This window comes from Rhinichthys klamathensis, unplaced genomic scaffold (assembly GCF_029890125.1).
Source record: "Rhinichthys klamathensis goyatoka isolate OS25496 unplaced genomic scaffold, OSU_Roscu_1.1 h1tg000247l_1, whole genome shotgun sequence".
NCBI classification, from domain to species: Eukaryota; Metazoa; Chordata; class Actinopteri; order Cypriniformes; family Leuciscidae; genus Rhinichthys; species Rhinichthys klamathensis.
Genome location: NW_026606769.1, coordinates 1,000,270 through 1,016,046, shown reverse-complemented (window position 1 = coordinate 1,016,046; position 15,777 = coordinate 1,000,270). Strand labels below are relative to the sequence as shown.

The 15,777-nt window shown below is 37.1% G+C and overlaps 1 protein-coding gene across 1 annotated transcript; it reads right to left on the bottom strand.

Moving 5' to 3' along the window:
* Positions 1 to 175: 175 nt before the first annotated feature.
* On the bottom strand, positions 176 to 15,082 carry pomt2 (protein-O-mannosyltransferase 2). The gene is made up of 21 exons (XM_056266315.1): positions 14,661 to 15,082; positions 14,499 to 14,583; positions 14,274 to 14,378; positions 13,581 to 13,689; positions 13,388 to 13,496; positions 13,140 to 13,299; positions 12,476 to 12,582; positions 12,294 to 12,376; positions 12,101 to 12,210; positions 11,020 to 11,086; positions 10,876 to 10,936; positions 10,712 to 10,790; positions 9,063 to 9,214; positions 8,404 to 8,495; positions 8,225 to 8,301; positions 8,073 to 8,144; positions 1,501 to 1,560; positions 1,311 to 1,416; positions 1,099 to 1,239; positions 780 to 891; positions 176 to 538 (listed from the first exon to the last, which is right to left on the bottom strand). The coding sequence occupies exons 1-21, from the start codon at positions 14,999 to 15,001 to the stop codon at positions 433 to 435; spliced, it is 2,334 nt and encodes a 777-aa protein (XP_056122290.1). The 5' UTR covers positions 15,002 to 15,082; the 3' UTR covers positions 176 to 432.
* Between the last annotated feature and the right edge of the window lie 695 nt (positions 15,083 to 15,777).

Sequence of the window (15,777 nt, the reverse complement as noted above, 5' to 3'; positions counted from 1 at the left end):
AGTTTAGAATAAAAAATCAAATACATATCAACCTAGATACATATCAAAGGTTGTCTGTTTTTGAATACACTAATTCATAAATTTCTTCTTAAATAGTGAAAAACACATTATGTAACAAATGAAATGTAAAAAACACAATCAAAAGGGTGAATACATTATACAGAGTCTATAAATGTGAAATCTGAAAGGCACTTTATTACTTCTATCAGTTTATTTCAGAGAAGCAAACGCATGTAAACACTATAAAAAAATTATGACTGTAAAATACTATAACTTTAAAATACTATTTTAAAAAGTTTCATCACAGCATAACAACAGAGTAAAGGCTGTCCTTCAACAATGAAATGAATGATCCAGTCAACTTGTAACAACTAATATTTAAAACATTTTAAGGCCCAAGATAAATGGTCTAAAATTGAATAGAAATGTTGTCTAAAATTCCCAGGATTCCATCCACCTGAGGCCGGCCATAGAGGAGGCAGGGTCATGTGCCAGCGGCCCCCTCATGCCATAGGAGAGAGAGTGAAAGAGGTAAAAGCTGAAAGTAGATGGACAGAAGAAATTTCAGAGTGAGATCAATATTAGAAATGGCCTAAATTTGTGACCCAAACAAACATAATACATAGAATATTCGTACAATGCACATTTTTTTCATTAAATAACTGAATATAGTCCACTTTATTCATTTCTAACGAGAGTAAAGAGTTTAAATAAAATAAAGCAAGCATAAAGCTGTTATGAGCCCAAAACAACTAAATTTAAACATTGTGGAGCCTTACCTATAGATGAACCCTAACAAGAGTATAGATTGACCTCCCCTCAGAAGATAATGGGATATGGATGAACTAAAGAGAAGTTGAAAATTCTGAAGGAAGATGTCCAGAGTAATACCTTAAATAAAGAAGGTCATTAAATATGTTAACTGTAATGTTGTGCCAACAAACATGCTAATTAATGATGACCAAAACATTTTAAAGTCCAAAGTAGGTTTTACACAATTTACATAAGGCTAACTATTAACCTTTAGTCTATATGACAATATTTTGATAAGAATATCAGCCGATTTCTGCCCTTTTGCTATCTGGTTTGCCTTTGTACCTGTAAGCATACTGCTGAACAGCATGGCAGGAAAATAATGGTGGTAGTAGAGTATGCGACCCATGATGTAGAACGGGAGGTAATGTAACAGCCAGCCCAAAAGCAGCATCCCACCACCCTCCATGAGAGCATGACAGTGCACTGAAAGAAAACATCAGCTGTTTTAGACTTCAGATTGGCTCTTGTACTGCACAATCTGCAGTGCTGCTTACCTTTCCTCATTCCCTCCATCTTCACTCCTCTCTGTACGGCTAAAGAAGCCACGGTCAGCATGACAACAAATAGAGCCAGACTCAATAGATTCAGCCACCAGATAACCTGAAGATGAAATATGATGTTTTGACAATGACAGGACAGGAGATCTTAGCAAATAGAGGGCATAAAAAGGACAGAGACACTTACAGGGTTCCCGAGTAGATAAACACGGTACTCCGTCTCATTTACTCCAGAAAACCTCAAACCCTATTATGAAAAATTAATAATGATGAGATAGTACACAGATGAGGATTTTCAAAACAGTCCTGTTATGGTAACTAAAACGAAAACTATTAAAAATAATTTTTGTTCAAAGAAATAAAGCAAAAAAAAAAAAAAAGTTTTTCTGCTGGTAACTAACTAAAATAAAATAAATTGAAGTACTAAAATAATAAAACTAAAACTTAAAGAGCCTCTATTAAAGGCTCCTAATTTTGTTTTGGGGGTCTCCTATAATAGGTTTACATGCATCCAATGTTAAAAAAACAACAACAACAAAAAAACACATTTTTCTCATAATATACATTGCACATCAGACATCACCACATTTCTCAAAGGGTCTGAAAATTGGTTGCTTGAAGATTCAGTCTCTCTAAACCCATCCTTCCCGTCCTTTTCAGTCTGTTGTGATTGGTCTACCGCTTACAGAACATGTCGGAAATGAAACTTCCATGAATTTCAGCTCCAGAAGCTTCCCCAGCACTTGTATACACAGTGATTATGAACAGTAATGATGCTGTCAGTTTTACCATATCAATTTGAGTCAGAGTCCTCATCCTTTGAAAGTGCATGGCAGCACAGAAAACAGCGTATTCTCAATGTCAACACCACGCACGAACCAACCTCTTCCAGGCTTCAGCTACAACTACAGTGTTTGAGGGAGGGTCAAAGTAGATGTTGTTCGTGGGTAGAACAATGAAAACTATAGGCTGGCATTATGCAAATGTGTTACAAACCTACATAGGTTCATGCAGGAAGTAAGACTGGAATTACTGACGACTCGTTTCGGCAGTTCAGAATCATTTTTTTCTTTTGGGAGAAAATAACTCCCAATTAAAATAAAACATTTAATTTTATTGTGATCTTTAAAAAATGTGCAGACCTTAAACAGCTATATAACACGCTACATGAAAGGTCCGAAAAAGCACTATTGGGGCACTTTAAAAAAAGACCTTAAAGCTGCTGTAGGTAACTTTTGAAAACATGTATTTGCTAAAACTGTCGTTATGTCCTGACAGTAGAATATGAGACAGATAATCTGTGTAAAAATCAAGCTCCTCTGGCTCCTCCCAGTGGTCCTATTGCCATTTGCAAGAAATACACGCTCCCGGTCAGAAACAACCAATCAGAGCCAGGAGGAACGTCTTAGCAGTGTCAATCATGCTCGTGTAAGCGCTGATCACACCCCTCTCTTGCACAGCGCGTTGCGCGAGCCGTCGTTCAAACTCAAGATTGCCGGCGTGCTGCAGCTGTGCTTATGACGGAGAAACAACCTAAACTGCCAATTCTCGAGTGACACCTGATCATAAAACAAAGAGGTAATAAAATAACATTGAATTTTCACACATGGGCGGAAAGGGGTATCACCCACATTAATAGTCCGTGAGGCAAACCCACAAATTTCAGAAATTTGTCTCATAAGAGGGCACCAATGCTACTCTTTTTTATTCAACAGAGGGATGTCCCTGGACCACAAAAATGCATGATAGCAATTCTTAGTGGGTAGCTTAAGGTAAAAAAAATCACCAATTTTATGTTTGACCCCCCTAACATTTGGCAAATTCCATTTACGGTCGGTTATTTCTATAATTCATTATTTTTGGTACCAAAACATTCATACTTGGTGATATCTAGGTTGGCATTTTGTTGACTTTTTAACTTGTTTAAAAAATATTGTTATTGTGATTATTTTTTTTGCAGAAAACATAGTGGTGTACAGCTTTAACTCATTGTTTTAAACTTAAGACCAGTCTGTAAATGCCTCTGTTTAACAGGTAAGAATGAATTTTGCAATGAGGGGCGGCTATCGAACAAACGTTCTCTGGCTATTCAGCGACTCGCAAGCTCGTTTAGAGCGGGGACCAAGAGTCCCCACAGAACCTTTCTGAGGATGCTAGGCCTCATGGCCTCTGCTCCATAAGTACATCCGCAGAGTATGCTACACATACTGCAGTACTGGCTAAAACCACAGGTTTCCCCCCAATCATGGCGCTAAAGCCATCTCTATATCAGGGTAAACCACGGCTGCACCAGAGCCCTGGTCGAAACCCAGTCTCTTGGAGTCAGGGGTGAGCTTGGACCAGCATGGAGGGACGGTTTCATATCAACTGCCTAGAATTGCTGGTGGTTTTAAAACCTTTCTACCACGTTTGTCAGGTCACCATGTCCTGTTCCACACGGACAACACAACAGTAGTGTCCTATATAAACTGCCAGGGGGGGGGCTCAGGTTGAGACGACTGCACGAACTGGCCAGAAGTCTCCTCTTATGGGCAGAAATCAACCTGCGCTCGCTGAGAGCAACGCATGTTCCACGGAAACTGAACCAGGAAGCAGATATGCTGTCCCGGGGCAATGTGTCCCCAGGGGAATGGACCCTCCATCCCCAAACAGTTCAAATTATCTGGAGTGTTTTCAGGAAGGCAGAGGTCAAATTCTTTGCCTCCAAAGACAACTCACTGCCCAATATTATCTCCTCTCCACCAGTAAGCTGGTGTGTGGTGAGCGTTCTGGCCCGCAATATGGCTGCCGTCGCATCATCCAAGTGGATGCTGCACATTGGTGGTGGTTGAGGAGATCCCCCCTTCCATGTGAAGCGCTTTGAGTGCCTAGAAAAGCGCTATATAAATGTAATTAATTATTATTATTATTATTATTATTTATGAGCTTCGGTGGTCGCACAGTGCTTGATCACAATGCAAAGATTATGGCTGGTGGATGCTATGGCTTTAGTATATGCCTCTATGGGCCTGCAATGCCCCATAGGCATCACAGCTCCCTCCACTAGAGGCATGGCCTCCTCCTGGGCATGGTCCAGTGGAGTATCTATTGGCGATATATGTATAGTGGCCGGCTGGTCCTCGCAGTCCATCTACGCCAGGTTTTATAACTTGGAAGTCCCTGCACTGCAGGCACATATCCTTTCTGTGTGATGAAGTCAGCCTCAGTGAGCCAGGCCCATCATAATTAGGGCTTTTGCCCGTTCAACACGTCATGCCAAAAGGCCCTTGCTTCGGACCCTTATGCAAGCATCCTGACATCAGAAGATGTCGTTGCTCTTATCATAGCACAGCGTGAAAGGGTTGGTTCCCCATAGCGTATAGCTACGCAATACATATGACCGTTCGAAGGGAGATATATTGAACCATATTTGCACAAAATATTACTTTGTGTTAAAGGTTCTCTAAGCGATCCTGGGTGACGTCACTTCTTGTTGACGTTCGAACTATTGTCAAACAAAACGGAGGCTAGCTAGACCCTCCCTCCTCCTCATCCGCACACTAACCCCCCAAACCACACCCCCAAACCCTTCTTGTCGGTCATTGGCTGGAACAGTTTGTTATGTTTTGGGGAGCGGGTCGCTGCAGTTTGTTTTTGGTGCTGTTTGTGAAGCATGGGCTGTCTACAGAGATCGCGTTTCTTTACAGTGTGTTCAGGGGACAGGCAGCCAGCGGATAGTGAGGAGATGTTTGCTGTATGTGACAAAAAATGTTTTGGCCTAAAAAACACATGACATCGCTTAGAGCACCTTTAATATAATTCCAAAATTGTGTTATATTTTCCTTATTTTGTTGTATATTTTCTGTCCTAAAGAGCATATATATTTTATTTTATTTTTAATTTCACAGTGATATCTCATCATAAAAGAGAAGATCTAAAGCAATAGATATGTCAATATAACAGTTTATCAATGTTGAGATTTAGTTTGCATAATTAGAATTTTTCAGCACAATTAAATGTAAAATTGGTATTTTTCATACCTTAAGGCTTAAGCTACCTACATGGCACTGCTATCATGCATTTTTGTGGTCAGGGGGCATGCCTGTTTTGAAAAATAACCATTAGAATTGGTGCCCTTTTTGATACCAATTTTCTCCCCGCCTCACGGACTATAAGCACATTTTCAAATCTAACACATTTAGACCACTTACGCAACTGGCCCAGGAGTATGGCATCGGGAGCAACGAATTTTTAAAATACCTACAAATCAAATCTTCTGTTCTGACAAAAATAAACATCAGAGACACAAATTTAGAACTTCCACCGGCAATATCAGACTTGGTCAATATTTCCTCCCCAAAGAAACTTCTCTCTAAAATATACAAAATGATTTCAAACCAACTTCAGACCATATACTTGCCAACAATAAAATGGGAAAACGATCTTTCAATAGCCCCTGATGCCAACTTCTGGACCCAAATCTGTAAAAACATCTATCTCATGTCCAAAAATGCGAATCTTCAGTTAATACAATACAAAATACTTCACAGAACACATTACACGGGCAATAGATTAGCTAAAATGGGTTTCACGTCAGAAGTTTGCACACATTGCAATCAAAATTCTACAGATACATACATCCATGCAACCTGGCACTGCACTCCAATCAAACACTTTTGGGAAGAGGTCACACAGTCACTATCCACTATAGTTGGCTGCCACATCCCACTGTCGCCTTCTCTTTGCTTGCTGGGAGACCTCACAATAATCACTGATAAAACTATAAACTCTAAAATGCTCCTCATAGCTCTAACCATCGCCAAGAAAACTATCCTCATGAACTGGAAAACTATAAATAAATTACACATTAACATTTGGAAAAATCTTATTACAGATTTCATTACAATGGAATACGCATCTCCCCCTCATAATTACACATCTGAAACTGACCTCTGCCGTCCAACACTTTCTGACCTCTTACAGCTATGAATCATATCTCTGTTTTCAACTCCGACTCCTCCCACCTTCTTAATCCACCCACGAGTATTAATGCATTTTAGTTGTTTGAACTTGTTTACGTCATCATTGTTATTACTATCTTTACTGTTATTGCTATGATTACTATTTTCACTTTTATTTTTTCATTGTTGTAATTGCTGTTGTTGCTGTCTTTTGCTTTCACCAATGCGATCACCACTGCCACCATCATTATCATTTATTATTAATATTATTATTATCATTATTATTATAATCATCAATATTGCCATTGTCAATGCTGTATTGGAATTAAGTGTCATTGTCATCACTACTGCAATAATTCCCCCTTTATCTCTTCATGGGTTTTTAATGCACCACAACATAGAATAGAAAAAAAAAAAAAAAAAGGAATATGTATATATGGAAAACCTCACAAACACCAAGGCAGGCAAAACAGGCGAGAAGTGGTTTCAACGGGACAGCATCTCTGTCCCAATTTGAGACACTCTCGCACTGTACTCCCTCTTTTAATGCACCTTAGACATTGCACATAACACACACCCAAAAAATAAAAAAATATTTTTTTTTAGGAAAAGATAGGGACTGATGAGATGTGGGGGAAGGTTATCTTATATTATATTATTATATCATCTTTTATTTTATACAGGGTTGACAATGGCAATTGTAACATAGGAGGAAGGATGCAAATAAAAATCGACCAACACAATATTGGCAGTGTGGTGGTAGTGGGGAGTAGGGTGGTGATGGTAATGACAATGGTAATAAATAATAAATGGTTACTTTGTTTACGCATACACACACATACACATACTCACACTCACACCCGCTCACATACACACTTAGATCAAACACTTAAATCACTTTTATGTCACTTCTGGGATTATGGATTTACAAGATTGCTCACTACTGCACTATGTTGGTTTGTATGTATGTCTGAATGTTAAATAAAAAAACAAAAACAAAAAACAAACAAACAAAGAGGTAAAAGGAAAAAGACTGATGACGATAAACAAGCGAAAAAGAAAGAATTACACAGAGCCCATTGACTTGGTGTCAAAACTCTAGCCGCATAACATGTAGATAAAATGTCACGCACTCTGCTAAGCAACAATTGAAATCTGCTAATTCACTGGCATGTCATGTTGCTGAAATAATGTACTAGCACACCTTATCTAGCATTATATATCACTAGAATAATTACTTACATACTGTAACGTTAGTTACCGTTATATTAACGTTATCTTACTAGCTATTTATAACTTATAGAAAGAGTGCAACGTTATAAAGTTACATGTAGGCTATTGGAAATACATAATGATTTGAGGACCAAGTTTGTAGTCAAAGTATGGGCAGGCCATAGTCAATGTAAAGCATATTATTGACGTTTAGTCCCTATTAGTGAATGTGCCATATAACTTTTTATCCGCTGTTATCGGTGGCACTGTTTACTAGCCTGCGCGTTCACGACGGGCTCCGCTGTGGAGGGAGGGCTGTAGCGCAGCAGATAGCAAGGGGGTGGGACCTGTAAGTTGTGTTTGTTCAAATTTTCAGGCTAAGTCAACGTTTTCTCAAAACTCCCTACTGCAGGTTTAAGCTAAATAGAAATAACAAAATTATTCAAACTAACTAAAATTAGAATAAAAACTGAAAATATAAAAAAATAAAAGCTAATTCAAAATATGAATAAATACTATAATAGCATATAAATAACACTAACATAACACTGCTATTAAAAAACACTGCTTTTTCTTTAATCTGTCTATCAGATTTGACACAATTTACCTGATAGTTGATGGGCCAGTGCCAGGGCTTAGAGTTCACCTCATTGTCTTTAGCTTTCAAACCACTGTTTCCCTAAACAAAAAAACAAAACAAGTTATTAAACTTAAACCAAATAAATTAGTTAAGAAATTATTCCCATGTGAAAATCTTACCCTGATCATCACAATATGAGACTCCCAGAGGATCTCCAGGAAAGTGGGTTTGAGCACTAAAAGACTGATGTTGGGCACTGCAGATACACAAAGATGTTGCACAAACAGCTGAGAAAAACCCATCCAGTGGCACATTTCTACCTATTATCATATTTTTTAAAATGTAGCTATATACATACATTTAGGGTTGATGTGATCTTCAATGTTCCACTGCAAGTTGGGGGTCTCTTTGACATATGGGCTACATGTGACCTCCACTTGCTCCCATCCCCTGTTGAAAAGTAAAATGCAGTTTAAAAAATTTCTTTCTGTGATATGTTATGTACTACTGACCAGAGGTGCGTTTACTATACAATGATGTAACTCACGGAATAACTACCATAGTATGATGCATCATTGGAAAAACTAATCAACTAGTCATTACTGTTTCCCTAAACCATAGTAACATGGTCACACCTCATTGGTTAGTAGTAACATTGGTTCAACAATATAGGACCGTCTTTAAGGCATGTGGAGGAGTAATAAGTTCTGATAATTAATCTATTCGCTGCTAATTCTGCTAACTAATCTAATCTAATGCTAATTAATCTATTTTGAGATCTCAGAGATGCTGCTGTAACGAACAAGGCACCTTATGACTACTTCGCTGTTTTGAAACTATGCTTCGAACTACCGCTCGAGAACTGTAGTTCCAACCACACAAGTTTGCAACTATAGTTTCGGAAAACGCCAAATTGTTGAACTACGTTGGTAACAACGGAAATTGCAACCATAGTTGGCTAATAATGCTTTATGGAAATACACCCCTGATGAGTTTTCTCTGAACAAACGCTCTCACCACTTGGGTAGGGTCTTTCCGGAGGAGCAAAGCACGCAACCCGTGGAGCGATGGAGAAAGCGCACTTTACTACGCAGCACCTTCACCGGATCTCCCTTTCTCCCTCCACACACCTCCACCTGCCACAAGTCATTCATGTCTCCGCTTCCATTCTGAAATGAAAAGAGATTCCGTTCGATGATGATACTGTCAACTTATAAAAAATTATCAATGTTCATAAGAGGTTTAAAGTTGCACTGCAGTTCGCTGTTATCTAGTAGTATGAGATCTTCCTTTTGCTGGCGATCAGATGACTGCACATGATAAATAAAAATATTTAAATCTACAACTTTAACTAAAACAAACTGAATCTGTTACACTGATAAAACATGAAACCACCTGATCAACTGACAGGTTTCTAAAAGGTTTAGTTTCTATAAGGTGCTCCAGGGATGACGTATTTTTGTCGTCCAAAACCTGTAAACGAGTTAGCCTTTTTTCACGTCACTTTCCATTGTCCTGAAGGAAATAGAGTGGTGTAGGTATGACGTAAATTTGTAGGCCAAAACATGGAAGCGAGTTTGCATTTTAGCACTTCTGTTTTTTTTTATTAGTTTTTGGTTAAATAGCTGAAATAAGGTCTGTGGTGAACACAAGCTCAAAACACTTTCACGGTTTATTCTACGACAGAAAATACATCAGTATTACCCCACCTGTGATTTTTTTTTTTAAGTTGTTACTTGTCTTGAAAAAGGCGATTGCTAAAAAGTGGCTAAATGGGACTAAAGACAGAGGCAGTCGGCGACATTAAACGTCCTCACACCAAACAGGTAAACACAGTCTTCATTTACAGCCTCATTATGTTTATAATCTATTATAAACTATTCTAATTCAAACATTCTGGGAAAATGTTTTTAGATAAAAACTGAAAGAGTTGTCGGAAGCTTAGTGAAGGTGACGTTGAAGTTGTGCGACCTTGGTGTAGTTCGTTTACAGCCTACCTTTAGCTTTTTACTTCTGGCGACTGCATTTAGGCTTAAAAATTCACAAAAGTTGTGTTCATCTGTGAAAATGATCTTGATGAAAAAAACATGTGAGTAACAAACTTTTGTTGATCACAGAGCTTGTTTTTTGCGATAATCCAAAAGCCTATGGAAAATGTTATTGGGTTTTTGTCGAGGGAACCAGCGTGATGCTAACTGCGCCTACAAAGTGACGTCATACCTGCATCACTCTATGGTTTATTTGAATGGGTTTTTGGTTGAATGCCTGAAATAAGGTCTGTGGTTAAGACCAGCTCAAGATACGTTTTATTTTACGCACTTAAAATACGACCCCATTGTGATTTTTTAAAGCTTTTACTTGTCTTTGCCTTGTGGTTGCTAACAAGTGGCTAAATGGGACTACAGAAGTTGTCGGGGACATCAAACGTCATCACGCTGAATAGGTAAACTCATTTAATCCTAGTCCGCTTCCACAGCCTCACTGCGTTTATAATCACGCTCTTGCAAACTCTTCTATTTCAAACTTTAAGGGAAAATGTTTTTTAAATAAAGACTGAAAGTTGTCGGAAGCTTAGTGATGGCCGGGTTGGCCTACAAAAATACATCACTGCAGCACTCTATAGCAATGCCAAAACCTGTAGTACATGAAAAAAGTATAGTACTCACAATGCCGTATCCTGTGACCTGCAGGTGTTTTTTGGTCAGTGGAGCTTCATGGAAATGACTGTGAAGATTCCTTGTAGTTCTGATGAGGAGAATCAGGGGTGGACTGTTACTATTATTTTCACTTTTACTTAAAAAAAAAAAAAAAAAAAAAACTTGATGCTTACTCTTTGTGTTCCAGTCTAATGATGTCACCATTTCGGACCAGCTCTGATGACTCTGTGAGATCTTAGCAGAGAACAGGAGTTATTGACTCTTGTGCAGTGTCAATATAGGATAGTAAAGTAGTGCAAAAATGTAAAAGAACTCACCGTCAGAGTTGTCAGGTCTCTTGACCAACCACAGGTTGTTATAATCTTTGTGCAAATAGGCTGTAACCTACATGGGTGAAGATGATAAATAGAAAATACAATTATTTATTGTTACAGACCACATAAAGTTCCAAATACAGGCCAGATACAGTACTAAAAATACACATTTAGATACTGTTCACTACTGTTAAAAATGTAACTGTAAAAATGTAAAAAAAAAGAAAAAGGTTTTTTAAAATGTTTTGAAAGAAGTCTTTTAAAGGCTGCATTAATTTGACCAAAAATAAAGTAAAACTAGTAATATTGTGAAATATAAAACAATCATTTTAATATAATAAATGTTTTCTATTATAATATATTTTAAAAAGTACATTTTTCCTGTGCTGGCGAAGCTGAATTTTCAGCAGTCATTACTCCAGTCTTTAGTGCCACATGATCCTTCAGAAATCCTAATAATATAATGATTTGGTGCTCCAGAAACATTTTTTATAATTATCATCACAGATGACAATAGATGTGCTGCTTAATATTTTTGTTAAAACCATGATACAATTTTCAGGATTATTTAATAAATAGAAAGTTCGGTAACACTTTGTTTAGGGTCCTAGTTTAGGGTCCTAGTCCTCACTATTACCTAGTTGCTTATTATCATGCATTACTAGGATACTGGTTGTTTATTAGTACTTATAAATCACATATTAAGGCCTTATTCTGCATGACCATATTCTATCCCTTAATCCGACCCAATACCTAAACTTAGCAACTACCTTACTAACTATTAATAAGCAGTAATTAGTAGTTTATTGAGGCAACAGTCATAGTTAGTTAATAGTGAGAATTAGACCCTAATCTAAAGTGTGACCAAAGGTTCAAAAGAACAGAATTTATTTGAAATAGAAATCTTTTGTTACATTATTAATGTCTATGTCACGTTTGATCCATAAATGTTGTATACAACATTAATTTCTTTCTTTCTTTTTTTTTTTAAACCGACTGAACCTGTAATTAGAAATCCAGATACTGTCGTTACTGTTGTCTTCCTGTTTGGGTTGGTAAGAGAAGCAGAGGGCGGTGAACTGACCTGCTGCTGAGGAGCTCCAACCCCCTCTGGGTAAAGGTGCCAGTGAGAGTGCAGATATCCTCCCGCAATTCGCAAATTCTTCACTGTTATGACAGAGCCATACGCCAGATCTGTGCAGAGGGAGGTGTAAAAGCTCAAGTGAAAAAAGAAACACAAGTAAATATGTTAAATATTGACCTTAAGATGTGCTTACACTCCGGCATGGAGGCGTTGTGGAGATTGTTTCCAATCAAGCGAGACTGGAAAGCAGAGCTGAAGAAACCGTCCCCAGGACCACTGTGTATGTAAAAGAAGGCTGTTAAAATTACATTTTATTGTATTAATTAGCAACTGCTTTTAGAATAGAACAGAATATCAATATTGGCTCAAACAGACCTTCTGTTTAAGACAATGAAGTGGACGGCAAATATTGTAGTGTACAGGAACAACGGGAGCATTATCAACCCGAAAACTCGAGCAAGTAAGTGCTTCCCAAAATCCACCTGGAGAAAAACAAGAAACTATTTTCAGCATACACTACCATAAAAAAGTGAGATTTAAAAAAAATAAATTAATACTTTTATACAATGCATTAAATTGATCATAAGCGATAGTAAAGACTTCTTTGTAAAGACTAAATAAATGCTGTTCTTTTGAACTTTCAATTCATCAACGAATCCTGGAAACATATATCAGCAAGGTAATATTAAGCAGCACAACAGTTTTCAACATTTATAATAATAAATTATTCTGGTGCAGAAAATAAGCATATAAGAATGGTTTCTGAAGGATCATGCGACACTGAAGACTGGAGTAATGATGCTGAAAATACAGATTTGCATCACAGGAATAAATTACATTTTAAAATGTATTAAAACAGAAAATTTCTAATTGTAATAATATTTCACAATATTACAATCATTTCGATTAAATTAATGGAGCCTTGTTAAGAATAAGAGACTCCTTTCAAAATTATTTTAAAAAATCTTTCCAAACCCAAACTTTTGAACAGTAGTAAATATTTGAAACTGTCAATCTTGAAACAGGTTCTCATTTATACCAGAGACAAGCTGAGGTCCCCAAGTAGCCTCCACAGATCAAATGCTGTGTTGATTCCCACCAAGAGTATGACAAATAGCCCCACAAACTTCACTCCCAGAGAACCAGAGAGGCAGACCCCCGTCAGAAGCAGCCAGAGCCACCAGGAGAAGCTAAAAGACCTGAAGACAAAAAAGACCATTTGCATTCCTGATACATTACGTTAACAAACTCAAACAATAAATCTACATAGAGAGATTCCTCCTCTACCTGAGTCTCTGTGTGTTGAATCTGACCATGCACAGAACAGAGCCCATGATGAAAAACATTAGAATGGGATCCAGGAGAATGTACTGAGACAAGGTGATGCAGCCAGTGTCTGTTGTAAAATAGACCAGTTGATTTAGATTCAGATTATCGTCGTTGAATACAGCTCTGTGTTGATGATCACTACCACACTCACCAAAAATAAGAAGAGAGGCTGCGATTAGCGCTGCTGGTGGAGAATGCGACAGCTCCATGACAATAAGAAAGGCAAAAGGAGGAAGGCAGGAACCCAGAGCTGCACAGAACTACAAAAAAAAAAGGATTAGAGCTTCCACTCAAAGAATGATTTGCATGGTTAAATTAAAAAGATAAATTAGATCTGGATTTAGTAATAGTCTGCTAAATTGTTAAACGTTGTTTAAATTAATACATTTTAAAAAAGCTATACTACAATATTTTTCTATAACTATATATATATATACATATATATACACACTAACTATATTTTTAATATATTCTTATATAAATAATCAACTTAAATTGTATAATATATATATTTGTGTTGGGCAATGATTAATCGCGATGAATCACATCCAAAATAAAAGTTTGTGTAAATATGTGTGTACGGTGTATAATTACTTTGTATATAAATACACACATGCATGTATATATTTAAGAAAAATTTGTTATTTATATATAAATAACACAAACTTTTATTTTGGATGCGATTAATTGTTGCCCAGCACTAATGTATATATATATATATATATATATATATATATCAATACTTACTATATATATTAACTATGTTTTCTTATTTAAATAACTTAAGTTTACATCTGTGCTAGAAATCTGCATGAAATTCATAGGGAGACAATTAAAGGTTTACCGCTCTCATTCCCCAGTAGTTATGGTGCTCATATTTGTCCCCTGGTTTTATGAAGGGAAAGGTGCCATCATAGCCTGTCAGATATCCAGCAAGGCCGATCAGCATCTGAGTGATGAGTATAGATTAAATCATCATTTTGAGTTACAAACTACACAAAAACTGACAAAATACCGTGATTGAGATTAAAGTGGAGCAACAGGGGTTTAAACGTAATGAAATCTCTACCTTTCCAAGGGGTGGATGGACATCAAAGAAGAAGGTGCGATTAATGTAATAACTTCCCATTTTCCCGAAATGAGTCTCATCCCAACTGCAATAATGGACCATAATATTTATTGATCGTGTATATTAAGGTTATTATCACAACTCTACAGATCTAATGCTTACCATACATGTGGAGGCTCAGTGATCTTGTAAAAGCGTGTACATACAGAGAACACAAGCACCAAGACCAAAGTATAAAATGGAACATGATCATCATCTCTGCAGGGAGAACTGAAGTGTCCTCCTCGCTTGGGGATCCTTTTATTTGTCCCGTTAGAAGGTTGGGAAAGGCATTCAGCACCCTCGTTTACCCTACATGTTTGTCGATGTCTTACAGCTGATGTGTGTTGTCTTTGTGAGTAAAGCTCCTTCGGTCTGCCGTCCATTAGCAGGTTTTTTGACGAAGACAATAAGTCATTATTAGAGTGGCAAATACACCATAAAGACAGTGCCTTCAGACGCATGGGTTTATGAACATTGAATCCTTACAGGATTTAAGATCTTGCAGCCTGGTCGTGGTGACATATTGCTGAATGAGACTTCTCTCCCATTGCATTCCAGATCATGTTTTTCGGGGGCTGTTCTAGATGGGGAAGTATTGGGAATGTCTGCACTTCACTGTCACCAGCTGGACAGGAGAGGCACATGCAGCCACAATAAATCCAAAGCGTGGGATTTTATATGATTTGACACATACATGGATAATAAAATGATGCATGGAAAATAAACTGTCGACAGTCTCAGTTAGGGCCAAGGGTAATTTCTCAGCCAGAATTGATGTGTGATTAATTTGCTATTGATTTGATTTGAGCACATCATAATTAATTAGATTTATTTTTTTTAAAGTATAATTGCTTGACATCACAGAAATAAATTACATTTTAAAATACATAAATATATATATATATAAAAATGAATTTTCATTAGCTACTACTGATTTGGCTGATTTGGTGCTCATGTAACATTTCTTATTATCAATGTTTTGCGGCTTAATATTTTTGTTGAAAGTGATGCATTTTATTTTCATGATTTTGTTTATGAATAGACCAATCAAACTGCATTTATTTGAAATATATATATATATTTTTGTAACAATGTAATTATTTACTGTATTTTTTTTTTATCCATTCCATGCATCCTTGCTGAATAAAAGTAATTTATCTCTCTCAAAATATCTTAAGGTTCTTGCACACTATACTACAGATCAAATGTGGTGGAAAACGACACGTCGATTGTTAAG